Below are 24,423 nucleotides of genomic sequence, written 5' to 3' on the forward strand. Positions count from 1 at the left end.
GAAGAAATAGGAATGCTTTTGTACAGTTGGGGGAGTGTAAATTAATTCAACCATAGTGGAAGACAGTGTGTAAATTCCTCAAAGACTTAGAAGCAGAAATACCATTTGACCCAGCAATCCATTATTGAGTATTTACCCAAAGGAATATAAATCATTCTATTATAAAGGTACACGTACACAAATGTTCACTGCAGCACTATTCACAATAGCAAAGACATGGAATAAACCCAAATGCCCATGTTATGATAGACTGGATAAACAAAATGTGGTACACCATGGAATACCATGCAGCCATAAAAAAGAATGAGATCATGTCCTTTGCAGGACATGGATGGAGCTAGAGGCCATTATTCTTAGCAAACTAACACAAGAACAGAAAACCAAATACTGTTGTTTTCACTTATTAAAAAGCTGAATATGAACATATGGTGGGGAACAACATACAGTGGGAGTGTTGGGGTGGGTGAAGGTGGGAAGAGGGAGAGCATCAGGAAGAATAAGCTAATGGATCCTGGGCTTAATACTAGGTGATGGTATGAGCTGTGCAGCAAACCACCATGGCACATGTTTACCTATGTAACAAACCAGCACATCCTGCACATGTACCTCTGAACTTAAAAGTTTAAGGATTTAAAAAAAAATTTTTTTAAAGACATATTACCCCAATTGCTAGGTAAGCCAACTACAGGAATTGCCCTGCCACTTTGACTAAGGTCATGACCCCACTGCAGAGCAGGTCATAACCAATGACTAGTTGCCTCAGGACAATTCTGAATGGCCATGCCAGCTTCGGAGTTCCCCAAAAGATCGTTCAAGGCCTATGATAACAGCAACCACAGCCTAATGTCCCTGTCTGCCCAGTCCTGCTTCCTTTGCTTCCCCTGGCAGGTGCTGCTTTTAAAAGCACTCCCAAATCAACTTCCCGTACAGGAATCTCCATCTCAAAGTCAGCTTCCTGGGAAACTCAGCTGTACTAGCCACCCACACATATTCTCCTCAGCTGTGTTACATGATTGAAATTTACTCCATCCCTGACCTTAGCATCCCACTTGCTGGTCACCTCTGCAGACAACTCATCCAAAGAGCATCTCACAGCACACTTCATCCAAGCTAAATGTTGAGGAAAATAGTGACGTGGCAGTACTTGCTACTGACCATCTTTTTTATTTGAGACTGCTGATTATTCAAGAGAGCTATACTTGGTAGATTAATAAACATTATATGTAGTAAAGAATTTCCAGCAAACAGAAGGGGAGAAGAAAGAAAACTATTTTGAAACACAAAGAACTTTCTCTTGCTTTAAAACAGAATACTATCAGAACAAAGTGTGAAAAATGAGTGCATACACATGGAAATTCACATAAAAACTGGAGTATCAATAAATAAAAAAAATAAAAACAGAAAATCACAAAAAAAAGTATTAAAGGCCTTTATTGATTTAATTTTCCTTTCAACTTATCAATGCTATTGCAAATTCTAAAGAAACTGGATTTGGGTGAAATTTTTTTATTATGAAGATACAGATCTAAGAACAGAAGGATAATTACGTGCTATCTTATATAGAGTTTCTTGTAAAAATAATGATACATGAAAAATTAGTAGAAAATGAAAATCTGAAAAGTTATCTCATATCTGAAAATGTTAAGCAATTTCCCCTGCATCTTAGGTCTAATCACTTTTGCAGAATAATCAAGTATATTTGGGTGAAGTGAGTAATTATTCCATTTTTATTAATAGTGCAGTATGCCCTTCAGAGCTTGGCATAGTCTTTAAGAATCATCTGAAGTTTCTGGCTCAGCATGATGTTCCCTTTGGCCTTCAGTCTGCCACTAAAGAATGCCTGCAAGGAGAGGAGGGAAAAGAGTGCCAACCATTAGCATGTTATAGTTTATTAATTTTTTAAGATCATTATTCAGGCTGAATACAATTGAGTTAATAATTCTAGACAACAAAGGCAACTTTTATTTCACAATGACAATTTAATAACTATACATAGCATGTATTTTTAAGATATCTAAGGAAAAAAGAAAAAATGATTCCTATGTATTTTAGAATACTACACAATAATTCATCTGAACTCACAGATCTGGGAGTTCTGTTTCAACCTACATTTCTGGCTTTACTTTATATTCTTACATATGAATTTGAGACCATATTAATAAAAGGCGATACTGTATTCCTCATAATAATATTCAATTCTGAACTTTCAAAAGCAGATTTAAAATATTTATATTTTCATGAACTAGAAAGCCATGTAATGACAAATTAAAGAATATAACACAATAGTAAATAGATCATAGCTACAGCTTCAGAATGCCTGAGTTAAAATCCAGGCTTTGCCCCTTAACAGCAAGGTGAGCTAGAGCAAATGCTTAGATGCTTAGCCTCTTTGAACTTCAATCTTCTCATATATAAAAGGCATGACAACAGTACCTATATAACACAACTCTATTGTGTGAGTTAAATAAAATAATGTTTACAGTGCTTAGCTTAGTAGTTTGACATGTGATAGGGAGTCTCACTTCATCATTATTACCAAGCAAAAGCTGGTGTGTTAAAAAATGAAGGGTTCCTGTACCACTTCTGTAGCTAACCTGATACAGAAACTTGTGCAAGTTGCTTAAACTCTCCTTCAGTGCAAATTCCCTGTTAGTAAAATAAAAGTAATAAAAAATAAGTTTTTATAGCTTACATAAAATATGAAGTGAAAAAGCCTCTAGATTTCTAGCTAAATGGAGAAAATAGTGGTATTTTATACACTTAGCATTATAAAGCAGCTCCACAAATATAATCTCACTTAAGAATCACAGCTGGCAATTTGAAGTGGGCACATCAGCAGTTGTTACCCCAGTTGACATATGAGAAACTGAATTTCAGACAGCTTATTAAATAATCTGCTCAAGTCTACAAAGTCAGCAAGAAGTAGGGCTAGGGCTTAAACTGAGGTCTCTGCTCAGCAACGCTTGTTAACAATATTTGTTAACTCGCAGCACTTAGTCTCAGAAGCAAACCCTCATGAACTGGAGAAAAGGCAACAACTTTTTATTCCAGAAATACTGAGAGAGAGCTCATTCAGTCATGATCAAATGCATTCAAACAAGAGACCAGGATTTCAAAACTAAGATTTTTTCCACTATGCAGTTACAAAAACAAACAAACAAACAAAACAATGATCAGCAATTCATGCAGGGAAGGAGTCAGTACTTAGACCCTTAGACAGGCTGCTAAGTACTAAACTGTGAAACGAATTTATAACCTAAAACAAGAACATCTAATAACTTTAAGTAAAAATATCCATTTTAAATAGTTATTTTTGAGAAGAATTTTGTACATAAATCTTTCCTTCTATTTTCTTATTTCTTAAAGTTCTTAACCATATACCCAAATTACCAGTTTCCCAACTCTTCTCTGCCATGCACCTGACATCACAGCAAACTCTCAGGGGCACTGGGGAATACTGTAAATTTTGGAGGAAAATACAGTTATAATGGTCAAACACAAAGAAACTAATTGTTTCAAACTGCTTTATAAATACAACTGTTGGGTAGATGGTTTGGCCTAGGAGTGCCATGCAAAAAGTAGTAAGACTATAAATTGCCATAAAGGAAGAAGGTCTGGAAGCACTGTGCTTTCCAGAAAGACTATACCAACTATCGATTGACTGACTGAGACAGGGTCTTGTTCTGTCACCCAGGCTACACCCAGCATGATCACAGCTCACTGTAGCCTAAACCTCCCAGCTCAAGTGATCCTCCTACCTCAACCCCCAGGTAGCTGGGACTGCAAGTGTGTACCACCACACCAGCCTAATTTAAATTTTTTTTTTTTTTTTTTGGTAGAGACAGGGTCTCTCTATGTTGCCTAGGCTCAAACTCTTGGACTCAAGCAATCCTCCAGCCTCGGCCTCCCAAAGTGCTGGAATTACAGGCATGAGACACTGTGCCTGGCCTATACCAATTTTATATTCCCTCCAGCTGCATATGAATTATCTTATCCCAACTGTAAAAATAGTATTTTCTTACACTTTGAAAATATGAGGCAAAAATAACATGCTTTAATTTGCATTTTTGGATACTGGGAAAAATCTTTTTTCTCTTGTGTGTCAGTCATTTCTATTCATGTCATTAATTACCGTTCCATATCTTTTGTTCACTTTTTCTATTGAGGTTGTAGTGCTTTCCAGAATTTTTTCTATATTAATAATATCAATATGCTATATATTATCATTTTATTTATTCCCTTGATTTATGGAAATATACTAGAGTCTGACATGCAGAAGTTTCTAATTTCTATATAGCCTAATCTACTGTTATTGAGCCTTCATTCCTTACTTCTATACTTGCTTTAATCTACCCAAGTATTAACTGAATGTCTACAGCATACTAGGCAATATTCTAGGCTAGGCTGAATATCTGTACCTGTTCTCACAGAGCTAACATTAAACTAGAGGAATCAAAAAGTAAAATGCAAACAAATAATTAAAGCCTGTTATAAATGCAATGAAAGAGAAAACAGGAAGCTGTTAGAATATAGCAGGAAGAAACTACTTTGGATGAAATGAAGCCAGCCATGCAAACAGCTAGGAGGAGAAATTCCAGCAAAGGCAAATGCATAGACATTGAGGGAGTAAAAGCTGATGGGAAGGAACTGAGAGGAAGGACAAAATAACTAGAATTACCATTGCAGCTGATGAGGCAAGTGGCATGGGATGAAGCCAGAAAAATGAGCAAGGGAAAGAAACATCACATACAACACGGTACCAGGTAGCTTGGATTTTATACACATGCAAAAGGAATCTTGGAGATTTTATCAAGTGTGATGATAAATATGAACCAGCAATTAATGACCGTAGTAGAGATGACTAATATACATAAATAATCTGATTTACATTTTTAAAGGAATACTCTGGCTCCTGGGTAGAGAACAACAGACTGAATAGGAGAGACAAGCCAGGAAGAAGTAAGACAGGTGAGAGATAACAGAGGCTAGGATCACAGTGATATCCCTAGAGAGGGAGAGAAGATGAATTCAAGATATATTACGAAGAAAGATCAGAGAGAAGTAAGGATGAAAAGGATACAGAAGGGCAGAAGGAATCTAAGATAATTTTTACATTTCTGGGCTTACTGATCTGGGTAGACAGATGATGGTGCCACTGATTAAGAAGGAAGAGACGGGAGAAAAATAAATCACAAGTTCTATTTTGGTCACAGTAAGTTTGACATGCTGGTAAAATTTCCCATTAGACTGGTTAAGTCAAGGGGTAGTTCTATCACTACGGAGCTCAGAGAAGGCTAAGTGGTGCCAAGTTCCTCCCACGGTGGCCTTTGAACTAGTTGTTCCCTCAGCCTGATGACTCATTCTGGTACTCTGTTCAAGTCTCTAGCAGGCATTTCAGGTATCTTAGAAAACCCCCATCAGGACTTTAAACAACCCTATTTAAAATAGTTCCCCTGTCCTGTCACACTCTAACCCAAGGGTTGGCAAACAACAGCCAGAGAACCAGATCTACTCGGCTGTCTGTTTCTGTAAATAAAGTTTTACTGGAACACAGTCACACTCCATTGTTCACATATTCTCTATGGCTACTTTAAGGCTACAATGGCAAAGCTGAAGAGCTGCAACAGAGAGACTATCTTGCCCACAAAGTCAAAAATATTTACTATGTAACCCTCTGCAGAAAAAGTTTGCCAGTCATTGCTCTAACACTCTATTCTGCCTTATTCTTCTGTAACTTGAGATTTTATTTCCTTTGCATTAGTACACTAAAAGGAAGAGTTTTGTCACAATTCAGTAGGGTTTTGTCACAATTCAGCCAATACCTAGAACCTGAATCAAAGTAGGTACTAAATAAATTCCTGGAAAGAAATTAACAGAGGGTTCACTGCATTGCCAAGCACTATACTAAGCTCTTCGTACATATTACTGGGTTTAGTTCTTACAACAAGCCTTTGTAAACATTACAATTATTATACTCATTTTACAAATAAGAAAATTAAAGTTCTGGATGAAGTGACAGAGCCAAGATTCAAATTTAGATTTTATCGGATGCCAAAGACTACTTTTTACCTACTATACTATTTACAGTCCCTTTTAGTTTTTCTATACAAGAAAACTAAATATTTCCTCATTTATTTAAACTACTCCTATGCAAAAGCTATTTTTTAATAACTGCACTCATCCACTTGTTTGAACGCCTTCATTCTAACTAAAAGTTAGTTCTCTTGGGATTTCCAGCTACATAATCACAAAATGAAAATAAATTTTTCTCCTCCATGCTAATTGCCACATTAATTACTTTACTTGATAAAATTTTGTATATTTACTTTAATTTTGTGTATTTGTGGACTGGCCAAAAGTTTCAGAATAATATTAACTAAACAATGGTCACAGAAGGCACTCTTGTCTTAATCATGATTTTCCACTGAAATGCCTCTAAGATTCACCTTAAGTAAGACATTAGCTATTATGTTAAAATATTCTATTTTCAATATTCAATGATTTCTTAATTTTATATATTGGGAATGTCTAATTTTATGTAGTATCTACTAATATGTGGTTTTTCACCTTTGAACACACAACAGAATATTATTTAAAAATCTAGATGTGGGTTCTACATTATTATACTGCATCCTGAAGAGAAATTTCACCACCCCCCCCAAAAAAATCAGTCTTAAAAAGTGTCAGCTGAAACTCCATTAAAAAAGAAATACAGGATCTGTCAACCAGAATATCAGTATCAACTGTGTCATCTTCAGAGTTCTAAGAAACCTGTCTTATAAATCAGACTTTGGGAGTCAGCTCAAAAAGTGCACCTGTCAAAGAAGAAGCAATAAAACAATGAATAATGAACATCTGAGAACATTACCTTCTGAGGGTCAAGCCTGCCCAGGACCACCTCCATGAAATCTTCATCTGAAAGTATGATTGTTGTATCGGCAGCACCTTTTGCAGGGCCTTGGTACACTTTTCCAGAGCCACTTTTCAGGTCAATAGCTGGAAAAAATAGGAAGAAACCAATGTGTATCTTTTTCTCTCCACAAAATAAGGGTAAAATAAACCAAGTCAAATGTTTCCAAGTTAATACGGCGTTTATTCTACACTTATTCTATCGATCGATTATACATTATTTGTCATTTAGAAAAAAGCAAAATATAGAAATACAAGAATACAGAAATTTGAGGTGAAGAGGTGGAACTTCAAATTCTGTAATGGCTCAGGTCACGGTCTCCAACCACCACCATCACCTTAAGTTTACAGATACCTACAAGATCACATCTAATCTTATTGCAGAAGTGAAGAAATAGATTGTATTAATTTTCTCTTAGTGGCAGAATTCATTATAGCCATCTTACTGTTGATTTTACACTCTGTATTTATGTAATTAAGCTTCTGAAAGGGTCCATAACAATTTCAGTTATACTTTAAGCATTTAATAAGGAAGGGGTGAGGTAACTTGGCATTTGAAATGAGAATATGACATTTGAAAACTTGGAGACCCCTGAGGCTCTTATTAGGATATATACTTTACAAATCACAAAGGGCTACTACAGGAGAAAGAAGGAACTGTTTTTGTTTATGCCTCCTTCCCTTAATATTAGAAGGTCTTTGCTGGCACAAACACGTTTTGTCTTTGTATCCCCTATACTTCCTTGAAGAGAAAGTACTTAGGAATATTTATTAAATGGAAAAGCACATGAAAGAAGGATATCTACCCTCCAAATATATATATAAAATATATATATTAATAGTAACAAACACAAATAAAAAAATTCAGGCTAAAAATTAAGGTTAAAAAAAAGTCACACCAAGAGCACACCACTTTTGTGTTATTCTGCCAAAAGTTCATAAACTAAAACTAGTCATAAAAAAATCAATTAAAAACAAACTAAGAAACATGCTATAAAATAATTGGTCTGCAGTCTTCAAATATCTCAAAATCAGGAAAAGCAAAGACTGAGGAACTCCTCCAGATTAGAGCAGACTACAGATCTAAGAACCAAATGTAACGTACAATCCCAGATTGGACCTTGATCAATTCTTTTTCTTTCTTCATTTTAATAATAAAGGACATTATTGGGACAATGTTTGCTATAAAGGATATTATTGGGACAATGTTGAAATAGTAACAAGATCTGTGGATTGGATTACCTAATATACTGTATCAATGTTTATCTCCTGATACTGATCATTGTTGTGTGACTAGTTAAGAGAATGTCTTTGTTCTTAGAAAATGCTACTAGGATACTCTCTTAGGCATAAAGGGACATCTTGTCTGCAAGTTACTCTTAAATGCTTCAGAAGAAAAAAACACATATGAAGGAAAAAATTAGTAAAGAAGATGGGATCAAACTTTAACAATTTGACAAAACTGGATGAAAGACAGACAAAAGTTCTCTATAGTATTTTTGCAAATTTTCCATAACTCTGAAATTGTTTCAAACAAAAAAATTACAAAATGATGTTACTAAGATGAATAACACACAGAAGATAAAAAGTCAGAATTGTTTTAAATAATGTTGTGCATTTGTGTGTACTTTTGAAGATAAATGTACATGAGCATGCAGCCAGGAGCTGCAGTCAGTAAGTCAGAGAAGAAGCAGTCAGTGTTACTTAGGGAATAGAGAGTGACCCTGAGGCAGATATGTCTCCAACAAACAGGACCCCACTTCTAAATGGAGAACATATTTCTTTCCAAATAATATCTTTCAAGGCTTTTCTATAATTGAATGAGACACTCACTTCAATCCAAATCCAAAATTTGGAACCAACACCCTTGATATTTAGTTTATATCCAAGTTGAGAGACATAAGCAGCAATCTGGTTTGACTGCTAGATGAGCACCAACCCAGGAGCTCACAGGTTTTAATAATCACATGGTATCCTCAAGAATTAATAATTCTGGTATCAAAAGAATGCTAGTTCTCAAACCTCTGTATATTCTTATATATTGTGACAAATGTCTAGGATTAAAAATAGCTAAGCTCTAACATTTAAAGAACATCCTCATCCAGTCACATTGTCATATAGTACATATACAGTACATAACGGAGGCTTGGATTTAGTACAGATATGCAGACTTAATTCTATGAAATTAATTATAGGACTTTTTTAAACTTGAGTTATTTTATTATTTAACAAATAATATTCAAACAAAAATCCATAGTATTTGTACCACCTTGCTATCTAAATGTAAATTCCACTTATGTTCCTATAATGGAAAAGATTACATATATGTGAAAGGAAACCAAATTTAAATTCAGAAGGATAACAATCAAACTGCTCGATGACAAACACAGCTTAGATTATCACCCTAAAAAAAACAAAACAGATTTTGCTCGGCAACATTGTATTTAGCACATGGAAATAAATCTTTGTAAAAAGTTTCAGTAATATTATTTTACAGGTATTGGATACATACAGACAATAGATTCCTATTTGAAACTATAGGACTGCCTGTGCCTAGAATACCAATAAATTACATATTTAAAACCTGTGGGCCAAATTCTATGATATTCATCTTGTTTACAGACAAATGGAAATATTAGAACCGCTGTTCTATAAAGTGAACAGGAAGAGCAGATAATCCTTCAGGACCAGCAAAGATTTTCCTTCCATTTTCTTCCTGCATGTCATGAAGCAAGGTGGTGAAGCTAACGTTCTTAATTCCAATTACAAATTCCTCAAATATGGTTTCCAACTCTCTGCCTCCAGTTATGAAGTTACTCCTAAATTCCAGGTCCACAGTGCCCACAATTTAGTCCAGATCTTGGTTGGCTATAGTTTTGGTCACAACTTAATCATCTTCTCTCCCAAACCTCCCTCCTCTACCTGTTTCTTACTTCTAGTAATGGAGCCAACATCCTCAAGCACACGTGCTCAAAACCACAGCATTAGTTTTGACTCTCTCATTCCTGTTGTTTTTTAGACATAATCAGTAGCTAAGTTAGTCAATTCAATCTTAGCAATAGTTCTACATTGGCCCTCTCCTGTCCTTTATTACCATTTCCTTAATTGAGGTCTTCCTTCCCTTTACTCTGCAATGCAACAACCTTTGTTTCCTCAACCCCAGTATTTCAGCTTTCCTGACACACTGCCTCTAAATAATTATTCCTATGGATTTAAAAAAAAAGGCGTCCTGTCTATTCATATTTGTAGTTTCCACATAACAGAGAACTTGACACATATTCAAATGTTTAATGAATGACATAATCCTCCCATTCTCTGAAAGCAGAGCACCCTTTTCCATGTCTCTTATCACTTGTGCTCTATAAGAATTATTTATGTACATGTACAGGTCCACAATTCCTTATCTGAATGGATTGTTTCAGGCTGGGTTTTGAAATTGGGAATCAGATTTTAGGAAAGAAATATAATGCATAAAACATGTATTACATATTATGCAACACTCTAGAAACAAGTATATTACTTCTTTACTTGACTACCTCACACTAGGTGACAATCGACAGCATCATGTAAGTTCAAGTCAGGCTTCACCAGCAGTTATGAGAAAAAAACTGTTCATTTCTAGAGCTTTTTGGTTTCTGGAGTTTCAGATAAGAATAACTATGTTTTAATTTTCAGAAGGAGACTGTACTGTAGGCCACATAAATCCTCTGATTCTTTTTCTTCCTTATGCCTTTATATCATCTTTCATTTTCTCTGCATTTTTACTGTTGCTTAGAACAATAAAATAGTTTTCAAAGGGTTTACTACAACAACTTCTGCTAGTTTTAGAAATAATTAGCAATAAATACTATAAAATATTTGTTACTTATTGTTTCATTATCATATTATACTGATTTCACTCATACTAAATAAAAAATAAACATCACTATCCATACAACAAACCTATTATTTTAATAGAAGGTACAGTATCAATTTCAGAACCTTTTGTTAAAAAGGGAGCCATACTATTTTCTAAAACTATGCTTTGTACATGGCTTTTAGCACTCATTCAACATGTACAGAGTCAGGCTAGTTATTGTATGTTATAGACCATATTAGAAGCTAGAAATAGACAAACTGCAGCCCTTTCTCAGGGTTAAGCCCAAGGTCAAATAAGAGAAAACATATAATTATAAATCCTCAAAATACAGTAAGAAAACTGTGGCAAGCAACAGACTGTTGAAAAGGAATTGAGAGACTTCTCTATCTCCTATCCATTTTCATCTTTTCAAACTAATTGAAGAATCTCTAGGAAAATAAAGGTGTATTTCCTTTATTTTCCAAAATGAGGAATATTCTATTATTTTAGAATATTCTATAAATAAAATTTGTGCCATGATTAAGGATGTGAGTTATACAGCAGACACAAAAGATCTGATAGAATATTTTTTCTTGGCTCTTTTTATCCTCTAATTTCTCTTTCTTTACAAAATGGTACCAGGGTCCATTTGGACCTCCATATTAGTGAAAAAGAAATATGACTGCTTTCTTTCTGCAGCAAGATGTTTTATATTGAGTGCACAGAACTCTAATAGATAATTTCCCTAGACTAAAACAAGTACCTTTGATTACACTCTGTATACAGCAAGAAAATAGTAATTTTATACTGATGATTAAGATAATACAAACTACTATTTTGATATTAAGAAAATAATTTTATAACTGTCAAATATAATGACTTAAAAATACTTCATTTTGAATTGATCAATTTGCCTTATGTTTAAGAAGCTAAAGATTAGATAGATAAAGATGCATATAGCCAAGATTACTGTTTAAACTACTTTCAAGGATTACGATGAAATCTTAAAGCAGGTATTTTCATTTCAACTGATTCCCTGTATCCTACACACACATACACATTTGGGCATTCCCAAACCTGTTCATTCCCACATGGGGGAAAAAGCAACTTACCTGAAAAGGTAAGATTTACCTACCTTCAAAGGTCTTTAATTGTTAAAAAGATACTTTATTAACTAAAAGTCACCTTAGAAAATAATAAAATCACGGCTATAACTTACTCCACTTAGCTCCAACATTTCCGCCTTTAGTTATATGCCACTCAAACACAGCATTTACTTTCTTCACCACCTCATGCCCAACATCCTTTAGGCGGCGTCCTATTTCCTCAAACACAAGGGTACTCTGAAGCTCCCCGCCCTAACAACAAAAAAAAATTTTTTAAGTTCTTTAAAAATAACTCAAGGAGAAAAGTGATTACAAAATATATGGAAAAAAAGTGATTTTTTAAAAACTGCACAGTTACAGTTTTTTCAAACAATGTGTCTTATATAATTTCTTTATATTTATATATGTCACTCAGAACCTCAGTCCTCTTAATAAGAAGATTTTACTTTTATTAAATTTCAGAAATAGTATTTTAAAAGAAAAATAGGAACTGGACAACCTATGTTTCAGCTAACTGCAGGAAGATCCTGATGAAATTAATCAACTTCTATGGTCTCATGTTTTTATTTATAAAATGGGACTAAATTACATGAAGTCTGAATTTCTTTACAACTCTAAAACTTCTTAAGTTTTTGGGGTTTTTTTTTTTTTGTCTTGTTTTGTTGCCCAAGCTAGAGTGCACAATCTCAGCTCACTGCAACTCCACCTCCTGGGTTCAAGCAATTCTCCTGCCTCAGCTTCTCGCATAGCTGGAATTACAGGAGCCTGCCACCAAACCTGGCTAATTTTTGTATTTTTAGTAGAGACTGGTTTTCATCATGTTTGCCAGGCTGTCTTGAACTCCTGATCTCAAGTGATCTGCCCACTTCAGCCTCCCATAGGTCTGGGATTACAGGCATGAGCCACTGAGTCCGGCCTAAGTTTTTTTCCTTAGATTATTCTTAAGGGACTTTAATTTTCAGTCACCTATGTGGTTTATAATAGACAATTCAAGATCATGGGTATGAAAACCTCAACATTACAAAGTTAGTATTTCAGAGATAGAATATAAACATTTTTATCAAAAGTCTCAGCATGCTAATAAATAATAATACAATATTTTAATAAGTTATATATACTATTTGTTTATATATTTGCATACAAAGCTTTATACAAATCTTTAAATCAAGAAAAAGTACAGGATATTCAAGTTTTTAATCTACTTTTCTCCAAATTGTTGTTTGCTTAAGATTCTGATTAAACAACTGATCTATTTACTCTAAAACTAGAAAATCATGTTCTCTTGAAATATATCCCAGTATCCTGCAAAACAAATTGCCAGAGTATTCCTTTTATTCCAAGTAGTTCTGAATCAATGTTTTGAAACATTGATCAAAGTTTGAAAAACTTTCACTTCAAAAATTAAGAATAGTTTCCTGTTTGTTAATTTTCTAAAGTAGCCTAACCATTCTTAAAGTCACCTTAACTGAAATTCTTAATGAGAAAGTGGCTCGGACACTAATTTTTATAACCTACTTCAGAGGGTATCTTAGCTGAAATATCAGATGTTGGTGCAAGATCCACATATGCATTTGAAAGGACAATGTCTCCAGTTCCTTGGACCTTAGAAGGAAAAGGGAAAAAAAAAAGTTTATTCTGAATTACAATGGAAGTGCAATTTCACTGTGAAACAGTACATTTAAAAGAAATTTATGTTTGCCTCATATGAAAAAGAATTTAATAATCCAAATAAAAGGCTGATATATCAAGTAAATGTCAAAATGAATAAACACAAAGGCTTTCTGATTTAATATAACTGATACTAGCCCTGGCTTTAGAATAAATTGGAGCCCTTTAAAATATATATATATATATATATTTTTTTCATTCTCATATATATATAAGAATGAAGTCCCATCTCCCAAAATTCCAATATAAATAGGCTGGGATAAAGCCTGGGCCTTGGTATTTTGTTTTTTTTTTTTGTTTGTTTGTTTGTTTGCTTTGCAGGAGGGTAGTCAGGGGATGAACTCTTATAAATAGAATTCAGTCTATGCTGAATCCTTACAAATAGTAAAAGGCATAGAACAATAGCCACATGAGGTAATGATACTCAAAGTACATTTTGTCTGCTAATATAGAATAAAATTGGCTAGGAACTAACAGTAATAGTGTTTTTAAGTAGTAATTCCAGGTCTTATTTCAAAAAGAAGTATACACAGCATAAATTAAATGCCTAAATAGGCTTTGATCAAAATAGTCATTAAAGAAACTCAAATTCAAATTCCTCATCCTTCATTTCAAATTATTCCAATGGCTATTCTTTCATACAAATTATGATATTGCTACAAATGTATAGGATAAATTTCTAAAGTTTAAGGTAGCATTTATTAAAACTTTGATTTTTAACAATCAAGAAGATCTTCTCTTGACTACATCCCATCATATTTTGGAGAAAACAAAAGATCTTTCAAGTAATTTGTTCGTTTTACTTCAAATTATATACATTGAAAAGCATGGAAAGATATCATTAATGGACAAAATGCACTTTAGTAAATTACTTTGTTACCAAGTCAACCAAATCATTTTAAAACACTGGCTTAAAATGTTTCTTGTATATTAAGAAGGAAAGGAAAAGAGGAATTCCTAAGAAAGGAAAAGAGGAATGGAGGAAGGAAGGGAGAAAGTGAGAAAAGGAGAAAGGGAGAGAAGGAGTACTAAAACTAATAGAAAAACAGTATCTATCAGCTCTGAGGAAAAATATAGCAAATATGCTGGAAAGATAAGATGGCACACTTAGAATTTAACAAAATGGCAAGAATATATTATATTCAGACATTTAATCATTTCTCAGCCCTTCAAGTTTGTATCCATAGAAATTATTTACATACTACTCATCACGAGAATTGCAGGAAAATATCATGGTCCTCAACACTGTTAGAGTTCATAATCTTAATCAAAAAGCAAAACTTACTCATATGAAACAAATCAGAAAATGAGAAGGCTCCAAAATATGTGGCACATATATTAGCTGTAGAGGCTTTCAGAGAACACCAGTGTGAATGTATGTATGGGTAGAAAAGTAGGAAGTAGTAGTAACAGCCTGCCTCTAAGAGAAAGTGGAGCTTGCACTTAAGTCTAAAGGACAGGAGGAATTTGTAAAGTAAAATAAACAATATGTACAGATTGAGCAGGAAAATGATATTGCAACCAGCAGAAGTAAGAAGAATTTTGCAAAGTTATCTATTTGTGAAAGAAAACACAATACAGAAAAGACATTTAGGGCCTGTGATCAAAGCCCTGAAGCCATGCTGATCGGGTTTCTATCCCAGCTCAGCTACTTGCTGTGTGACTATGAGCAAGTTATTTAGGACACCTAGATTAGATTTTCTTTGGAATCTAGATTTTCTTATATTTACATGCAGACTTATTATGCATATTAAAGAAAATACTATTGCCAGTTTACAAGTTCTCAGTAAGTAGAAGCCGTTACTATTATTGTTGGAGTTGTTTAAAATGCTCTATATAGCATGAAATGATGAGGCCAAAATGTATTAGCCTGGTCAACTCTGTTAACAAAAACTGTCTTTTAATTAATTGCAAATAAAACAATGATTACATGTCCTTTTAGTATTTTACTGGAGCATTGCTAACAGCCTCACCCCAAAAACCTCACCCTACAGAGAGATATACCTTTATTTGGCTTGTCATCTACTATTCGTTAGGCCAGGACTCTGTGATAAAACTTGTTAATTTGTGGATTTTTGTATAATAAAGATGCATATGATTTCTGTCCGGAGAAAAATCATAAAGGATAAGATTTTACTTTCCTGTAGGAAAGTAAAATTTTTGTCTCTAACATTGCAAAATTACTTTAGAATGCCTTTTGTGTTGGACCATATAAACATTTGTTCTAATTGTCTTTTGAACATGTTTTATCATATTGCAAGATCCTTCATTAATGAGTCAAATAGATTGCTGTCATGTTTTCATTGCATATTTGTACAATGCCTTTAATTTTTTTTTTAAGTCATGCCTTTTTTTTTGAAACAGAGTCTTACTTTGTCGCCCGGGCTTGGAGTGCAGTGTTGTGACCTCAGCTCACTGCAACCTCTGCTTCCCAGGTTCAAGCAATTCTTCTCCCTCAGCCTCTCAAGTAGCTGGGATTACAGGCATGCACCACCATGCCCAGCTAATTTTTTTTTGTATTTTTAGTAGAAACAAGGTTTCACCATATTGGCCAGGCTGGTATCAAACTCCTGACCTTGTGCTCCCCCAAACTTGGCTTCCCAAAGGGCTGGGATTACAGGTGTAAGCCACCATGCCTGGCCTAAATTTTTTAAGATGATATTTTTGACAATGATTTGGTTGACTGGTTGAGCCAAAAAGAAATGGTTGGTTGAGTTTTCAGAATAACTGTGCCACTGCTACATAGGTAAGTACCAATTTAGTTGAAAAGAAAAGAGAAAATAAAACACAAGGTGCAAAACACTTCTATTTTATTTTTTTAAGTGTTGCCTGATAAAAATTTTGAAAACGCCAGACAAGATGTTTCTTATTTTTAATTAAAATTTCCCATTACTTAAAAAGAAACTTTCTAGGTTTTGTCTCAAATCCATAATAATACCCCACCCCCAAAAAAATGCTAAGATGGAACACAAAGATAAAGCATGTGAGAGGGTGGCAAAGCAAAATTCATACCTTGGTTTGAAAATGAATTCTGTTTCCTTCCTTCCACATCTCAGTTTGTAGAGTTTGTCCTGGATATACTGGTTTTGCAAAACGAGCCTTTAAAAAAGAGTTGTAGGGTTAAAAATGTTTTAAAATGAAACTGGTTTACTTGTGGAAGAAAAAAAAAATTGGAAAGGAAGTTAAAGAGTACAAAAGAAAGAAATGGAGGTTTAAAGATATTTAAACTCATAAAGACCTAAATATAATATGATACAATTAGTAGAATAAAGATGTAACTAGTATAAGTAAGCTAATTCTTTATCTTTCAAAGTATGGAATAAAAAAATAGTGTTTTTTTCCTTGACAAATCAAGAAATAAAACAATGATTATATTAGGTAGAATTATATAGGTACCACCAGAACAACTTAAAGAAATAATTAAAAGTGGTACAAATTAAGTCTGAGGACTGAGGCCTAGGGTGGGTATACAGGGAAAAATAATTCCACTCTTTATTCATAAGTTTCTGTATTATTTTCTCTGCATATATATTATTGGATAACAAAAAATAGCTGTAATAAAATAAAAAGCATGAGAGTTATCAGTGCTATCAAAGGCAATACATCAGAAAATGCATTTTCACTGGTGCATGGGGGATAAATTAAAAGCTTTTGGAGCTATTTGATAATGCCTTAAACTTTTTCAGTGTACATCTTTTGGCTTAAACTTGCACAAAAATAATGTCAGCATGGATTTTTTTCTCGTTATTTATAATGGACAAAAATTTGAAATCAACTAAAAAGTACAGATTTAAAACAATATGCAGTCATCATATTGCTAGAGATGTATGCTTATTAGACTTCAGATCAGCCACTTAACATTTTTAATTAAATTAAGGCAAATTATAAAAGTTTTTAAAAAAATAAATCTTTAGGTTTCAAGGCATATGTGCTGATATGTATATGTACCTAATTAATTTATGAAGCAACCCAGTTAATCTGTTAAAATTACAACTGTGCATCCTTCCTGGTGCATGTGCAACAGAGCTATTTATAGCTACAAAAAGACAGTGTGCTGACTGTCAGGTCAATAAAATAATAAAAATGTAATTGCTGTAGTACAATACCTATTTTAAATTATATCACTAAAACCCCTTTTCTTCTCTAAAGATAGTGGAATTAATATTCAAATTATGTAATAATATACATTTACCTTAATTGCCTTGAATCTTGACACATCATTATCCGCAAAGTGCCGTAAAACATGCCTGGCAGAAAATCCAAATGTACATAATCCATGTAATATGGGCTTGTCAAAACCTGGGAAAAGACAGAACACTGAGTTAGACACAGGCACCTTTAAAGTTTAAAAATCAAGTATGGTTAATTCAGGACGTTAAAAATGTCTTTAAACTGCATTAGCATGAATTATATCATCTATTTAAAGAAACACAGAAGGTATTTTTTAAGGAGTATTTCAAGGGAAAAAATTATAAAAGAAAGAAAGAAAAAAAACAGGAAAAGAATGTGAGATATCTGGAAACAGAATTGTTTAGTTTTGGTTCTGACCATGAAATCATCCAGGGTACTCTCAATATCCGCGTAGGCAGATGATCTTTCCCTAACCTTTCAGTTTCTTGCTCTCTCTCCAAGGACCTTGTCCTTTGTGATAACTCAGACACCCTCATGGTCCTATCGTAGACCTTGCACTAGAAGAAAATTCCCTCCATCATAATCTGAATTTCAAGCGCACTATTTTCTGAATACATTTCCTACCTTGCCATATCCTTTGCATAAATGTAATAACTAACATTTTTAAATGTTACTCAAACTACCAGTCATAAGTAGTAGTGTCTTTACATTATTTAGTTAGTTAAATAGCTAATATTTTTCTTTGATACATATTATCAGCAACTCACCTGCTAGGCTAGCAAAGTTAGGATCAATGTGTAAGGGATTCCAGTCTCCACTGAGGCGGTACAAAGCAGCCTGTGGAGAAAGCATTACAAACATAACTAGAACTCAGTGTTTTCTTAGAATACATTAAATGAAAAATAAGAAACATGGCTGGTTATTGTATAAGCACTGCATCGTAATGTACCTGAGGTTCTGATCTTAAAAATAATTATTTTTAACGATAAAGATCACCTATAATTAAATGTTTTTTAACACTTGTCACTAAAATCAATGGGAGGGGAAAAAAAATGTAGAGAGAAAAGCCAAGAATTATACCGGGTTAAAACACTGTTACTACTGCCTAAAGAGAAAGTCACAAAAAGAAGTCAATCAATTTACTCCCATTTATACACAGATAAGGTAAATGTTTATAGTCTATTCTAAGCAAGCAAAATTTATGCCAACTTTCTTACTGGGTTGTTTTAAATTGAAGCTTCAAAGGCAATATCAGACATAGAAACATCAAAGACTTCTCACCATCTTTCATTCTACTGGTACACTATATCCTGAACATTAGCTCACCCTGCAGGAAAACTGACTGAACTGATAGGTTGCTATTATGATAAAAGTTTTGCTGAGTCTAGATTTCCATATCACTAGTTTACTTAGGTAAGGGAGGATTAGCAGCAAGGCCTGGATAACAATAGGGAAAAAGTCACCATACTTACTGGCATTTAAATGATACATTCTTCCAAGTTAGAGAGCACTTACCAGCACTGAAAGGAAGAAATTCACCAAAGAACTAATAGTAAGTATATTTAATAAAATTGTAAACTTGACCCGTTTAGGTCAGCCTCAAGACTTCTTCCCTTTTTCATTAATTGCTGTGATGTTTTCCAAAGACTACTGAAATGTGTAAAAAATAGCCATGTCGGAAGCTCTCGGTGAATCCGCGGAGAGGTGAGTCACAGCTGCATTTCCAGACTGATCTATGTTGCCCACGGAACGGGGAAATTCCCAAGTATAAAGGAGACGCGGGACACCAGGCAGAGGTACCGCCTGGCGAAGCCGGCAGCCGGGATGGCGGCGGCCGGCCCTACCCAGCGCTCCCCACAGGGCGCGCTTGTCCGGGTGCCCTGTTGAACCGGCAACCTGAGACTTGAGAGGGCTGGACTTGAGACTGAACAGGACTTAGACAGTGGGCCAGCCCAGGGGATTGCAGGGACACAGCGTTTGGGGTAGCCCAGTGGGACGGACAAAACCACGATTCCAAACGCTCCCCATGCAGACGGTCCCTGAGACACTCTGTGGGGGAGGGGCGTCCACCATTACCGAGGCAACCCGCCCCTACTGAGATACACGCCCACTGCTGATGCACCCTGCCATTGCCGAGGCAACCCTCTACAACAGAGAGACTCCGCCGCAGGGCATAGCCCGTGGCGGAGACCGCAGCAGAAGAGCAGAGCCTGCAGCAACAGGGTGAACCACACAACAGCAGGGCAGAGCCTCAGCAGGCAAACAGTGACTAGACTGCCTCCTAGCTGGGCAGGACACCTCAATGGACATCCAAAAATAAAGCCCAAACCCCCCAAGACAGAGCATTTGAGAAAAAAAAAGGGTTTTTTTAATGAGCTCTGTTGCAGCAGAATCAAATACAGCAGCCTAACACCCCTGAATGAACAACAGAGCTCACAGCTCAGCAATTGAGCTCCTATAAAGTACAGACTGTCTCCTCAAGCAGCTCCCTGACCCCTCTATATCCAAAAGACTGACATTTGGCAGGCATCATCCTGGGACAAAGATAGCAGAAAAAGAAACTGGTAGCATCCCTCACTGTTCCGCAGCTGCTATAGGTGCACCCCAGACAAGCAGGGCCTGGAGTGGACCTCAGCAGTCGTACAGCGAAGGGGCTAGACTGGTAGAAGGAAAACCAAGTAACAGAAATACTTCATCAACAATCTGGGTGTCCACTCAGAGACCCAATCGAAAAGTCAGCAACTACGCAGACGACAAGTGGATAAATCCACAAAGACGGGAAGAAACCAGCGAAAAAAGGAGGAAAACACCCGAAACCAGAACACCTCGCCTCCTAGAAAGGACCAAAACTCCTCACCAGCAAGGGAACAAAGCTGGATGGAGAATGACTGTGATGAAATGACGGAATTAGACTTCAGAAGGTGGATAATGAGAAACTTTTGTGAGCTAAAAGAATATGTATTAAATCAATGCAAAGAAACTAAGGAACTTGAAAAAAGATATGAAAAAAGATTTGAGAAAATGATAACAAGAATGGATAACTTAGAGAGGAATATGAATGAATTAAAGGAGCTGAAAAACACAATACGAGAACTTCGCGAAGCATGCACAAGTTTCAATAGCCAAATTGACCAAGCAGAAGAAAGAATATCTGAAGTTGAAGATCAACTCAATGAAATAAAATGAGAAACCAAGATTAGAGAAAAAAGCGCAAAAAGGAATGAACAAAGTCTCCAAGAAATGTGGGACTATGTGAAAAGACCTAACCTACGTTAGATAGGTGTACCAGAATGTGACGAAGAGAATGAATCCAAGCTGGAAAATACTCTTCAGGACATCATCCAGGAAAATTTCCCAGACCTAGCAAGACAGGCCAACACTCAAATGCAGGAAACACAGAGAACACCACAAAAATATTCCACAAGAAGAGCAACCCCAAGGCACATAATCGTCAGATTCAACAAGGTTGAAATAAAGGAAAAAATACTAAGGGGAGCCAGAGAGAAAGGTCGGGCCACCAACAAAGGGAAGCCCATCAGACTCACAGCAGATCTCTCGGCAGAAACACTTACAAGCCAGAAGAGAGTGGGGGCCAATATTCAACATTCTTAAAGAAAAGAACTTTCAACCCAGAATTTCATATCCAGCCAAACCGAGCTTCATACGTGAAGGAAAAATAAAATCCTTTGCGAACAAGCAAGTACTCAGACATTTTGTCACCACCAGGCCTGCTTTACGAGAGCTCCTAAAAGAGGCACTACACATAGAAAGGAACAACCAGTACCAGCCATTCCAAAATCACACTAAATGCTAAAGAGCATCAACATAATGAAGAATCTACAACAACTAACGGGCAAAACAGCCAGCTAGCATCAAAATGGCAGGATCAAATTCACACATAACAATATTAACCCTAAATGTCAATGGACTAAATGCACCAATCAAAAGACACAGACTGGCAAATTGGATAAAAATCCAAAACCCATCAGTGTGCAGTATCCAGGAAACCAATCTCACATGCAAGGATACACAAAGGCTCAAAATAAAGGGATGGAGGAAGATTTACCAAGCAAATGGAGAGCAAAAAAAAGCAGGAGTTGCAATTCTCATCTCTGATAAAATAGACTTTAAAGCAACAAAGATCAAAAGAGACAAAGAAGGCCATTACATAATGGTAAAAGGATCGATACAACAAGAAGAGCTAACGATCCTAAACATATATGGACCCAAAGCAGGAGCACCCAGATACATAAGGCAAGTTCTTAACGACTTACAAAGAGACTTAGACTCCCACACAATAATAGTGGGAGACTCTAACACTCCACTGTCAATATTAGACAGATCAACCAGACAGAAAATCAACAAGGATATCCAGGGCTTGAACTCAGACCTGGAGCAAGCAAACCTGATAGACATTTACAGAACTCTCCACCCCAAATCCACAGAATATACATTCTTCTCAGCACCACATCACACCTACTCTAAAATTGACCACATAATTGGAAGTAAAGCACTGCTCAGCAAATGCAAAACAACTGAAATCATAACAAACAGCCTCTCAGACATAGTGCAATCAAGTTAGAACTCAGAATTCAGAAACCAACCCAGAACCACACAGCTTCATGGAAACTGAACAACTGGCTCTTGAATGTTGACTGGGTAAACAATGAAATGAAGACAGAAATAAAGAAGTTCTTTGAAACCAATGAGAACGAAGACACAACGTGCCAGAATCTCTGGGACACATTTAAAGCAGTCTCTAGAGGAAGGTATATAGCAATAAGTGCCCATATGAGGAAAATGGAGAGATGCAAAATAGACACCCTATCGTCAAAATTGAAAGAGCTAGAGGAGCAAGATCAAAAAAACTCAAAACCCAGCAGAAGACAAGAAATAACTAAGATCAGAGCTGAATTGAAGGAGACTGAGACACGAAAAACCCTTCAAAAAATCAATAAATCCAAGAGCTGGTTTTTTTGAAAAGATCAACAAAATAGACAGACCACTAGCCAGATTGATTAAAAAGAAAAGAGAGAACAACCAAATAGATGCAATAAAAAATGATAAAGGGGAAATCACCACAGATTCCACAGAAATTCAAACCATCATCAGAGAATATTACAAACAACTCTATGCACATAAACTAGTAAACCTGGAAGAAATGGATAAATTCCTGGACTCCTGTGTCCTCCCAAGCCTAAACCAGGAGGAAGCTGAAACTATGAATAGACTAACAACAAGGTCAGAATTCGAGGCAGCAATTAAGAGCCTACCACACAAAAAAAGCCCAGGTCCAGACGGGTTCACAGCCGAATTCTACCAGACACACAAAGAGGAGCTGGTACCATTCCTTCTAAAACTATTCCAAATAATCCAAAAAGAGGGAATCCTTCCCAAATCATTTTACGAGACCAACATCATCCTGATACCAAAACCCGGCAGAGACCCAACAAGAAAAGAAAACTTCAGGCCAATATCCATGATGAACATAGATGAAAAATCTTCAATAAAATATTGGCAAGCCGATTGCAACAGCAAATCAAAAAACTTATTCATCATGATCAAGTAGGATTCATCCCGGGGATGCAAGGCTGGTTCCACATACGCAAGTCTATCAACGTAATTCACCACATAAACAGAACCAAAAACAAAAACCACATGATTATCTCAATTGATGCAGAGAAGGCATTTGACAAAATTCAACAGCGCTTTATGCTAAAAACCCTCAATAAACTCGGTATCGATGGAACGTATCTCAAAGTAATAAAAGCTATTTATGACAAACCAACAGCCAATATCATACTGAATGGGCAAAAACTGGAAGCATTCCCTTTGAAATCCGGCACTAGACAAGGATGCCCTCTCTCACCACTCCTATTCAATATAGTACCGGAAGTTCTAGCCAGAGCAATCAGGCAAGAAAAAGAAATAAAGGGTATTCAAATAGGAAAGGTGGAAGCCAAATTGTCTCTATTTGCAGACGACATGATAGTATACCTAGAAGACCCCATCGCCTCAGCCCAAAAACTCCTGAAACTGATAAGCAACTTCAGCAAAGTCTCAGGATATAAAATCAATGTGCAAAAATCACAAGCATTCGTCTACACCAATAATAGACTTAAGGAAAGCCAAATCAAGAACGAACTGCCATTCGCAATTGCTACAAAAAGAATAAAATACCTTGGAATACAACTCACAGGGAACGTAAGGGACCTCTTCAAGGAGAACTACAAACCACTGCTCAATGAAATCAGAGAGGACACAAACAGATGGAGAAACATTCCATGTTCATGGTTAGGAAGAATCAATATCGTGAAAATGGCTATACTGCCCAAAGTAATTTACAGAATCAACGCTATCCCCATCAAGCTACCATTGACTTTCTTCACAGAACTGGAAAAAACCACCATGAACTTCATATGGAACCAAAAGAGAGCCCGCATTGCCAAGTCAATTCTAAGCAAAAAGAACACAGCGGGAGGCATCACACTACCGAATTTCAAACTATATTACAAGGCTACAGTAATCAAAACAGCATGGTACTGGTACTAAAACAGAGATATAGACCAATGGAACAAAACAGAGGCACCGGAGGCAACACAACATATCTACAACTATACAATCTTTGATAAACCTGACAAAAACAAGCAATGGGGAAAGGATTCCCTGTTTAACAAATGGTGTTGGGAAAACTGGCTAGCCATGTGCAGAAAGTAGAAACTGGACCCCTTCCTGACACCTTACACTAAAATTAACTCCAGATGGATTAAA

The 24,423-nt window shown here is 35.7% G+C and overlaps 1 protein-coding gene across 5 annotated transcripts in view; it reads right to left on the minus strand.

The window, feature by feature from the left end:
• Window positions 1–1,414: 1,414 nt before the first annotated feature.
• Window positions 1,415–24,423, minus strand: part of HSD17B4 (hydroxysteroid 17-beta dehydrogenase 4) — a 92,551-nt gene continuing 69,542 nt past the window's right edge. For 3 of the 5 annotated variants that reach the window (XM_008991633.5, XM_008991634.5, XM_002744721.6), the window contains exons 18-24: window positions 18,420–18,489; window positions 17,714–17,820; window positions 16,534–16,620; window positions 13,369–13,455; window positions 11,967–12,105; window positions 6,869–6,996; window positions 1,415–1,840 (exon numbers count right to left, since the gene is read on the minus strand). In XM_008991633.5, the coding sequence (XP_008989881.2) occupies window positions 1,751–1,840; window positions 6,869–6,996; window positions 11,967–12,105; window positions 13,369–13,455; window positions 16,534–16,620; window positions 17,714–17,820; window positions 18,420–18,489 (708 nt within the window). In that variant the 3' untranslated portion in view covers window positions 1,415–1,750. Of the gene's footprint in view, window positions 1,841–3,390; window positions 3,458–6,868; window positions 6,997–11,966; window positions 12,106–13,368; window positions 13,456–16,533; window positions 16,621–17,713; window positions 17,821–18,419; window positions 18,490–24,423 lie in introns of all 5 variants that reach the window. The other 2 variants (XM_035291032.3, XM_017969723.4) reach the window with 2 other exon arrangements.

This window comes from Callithrix jacchus, chromosome 2 (genome assembly GCF_049354715.1).
Source record: "Callithrix jacchus isolate 240 chromosome 2, calJac240_pri, whole genome shotgun sequence".
Taxonomy (NCBI): Eukaryota; Metazoa; Chordata; class Mammalia; order Primates; family Cebidae; genus Callithrix; species Callithrix jacchus.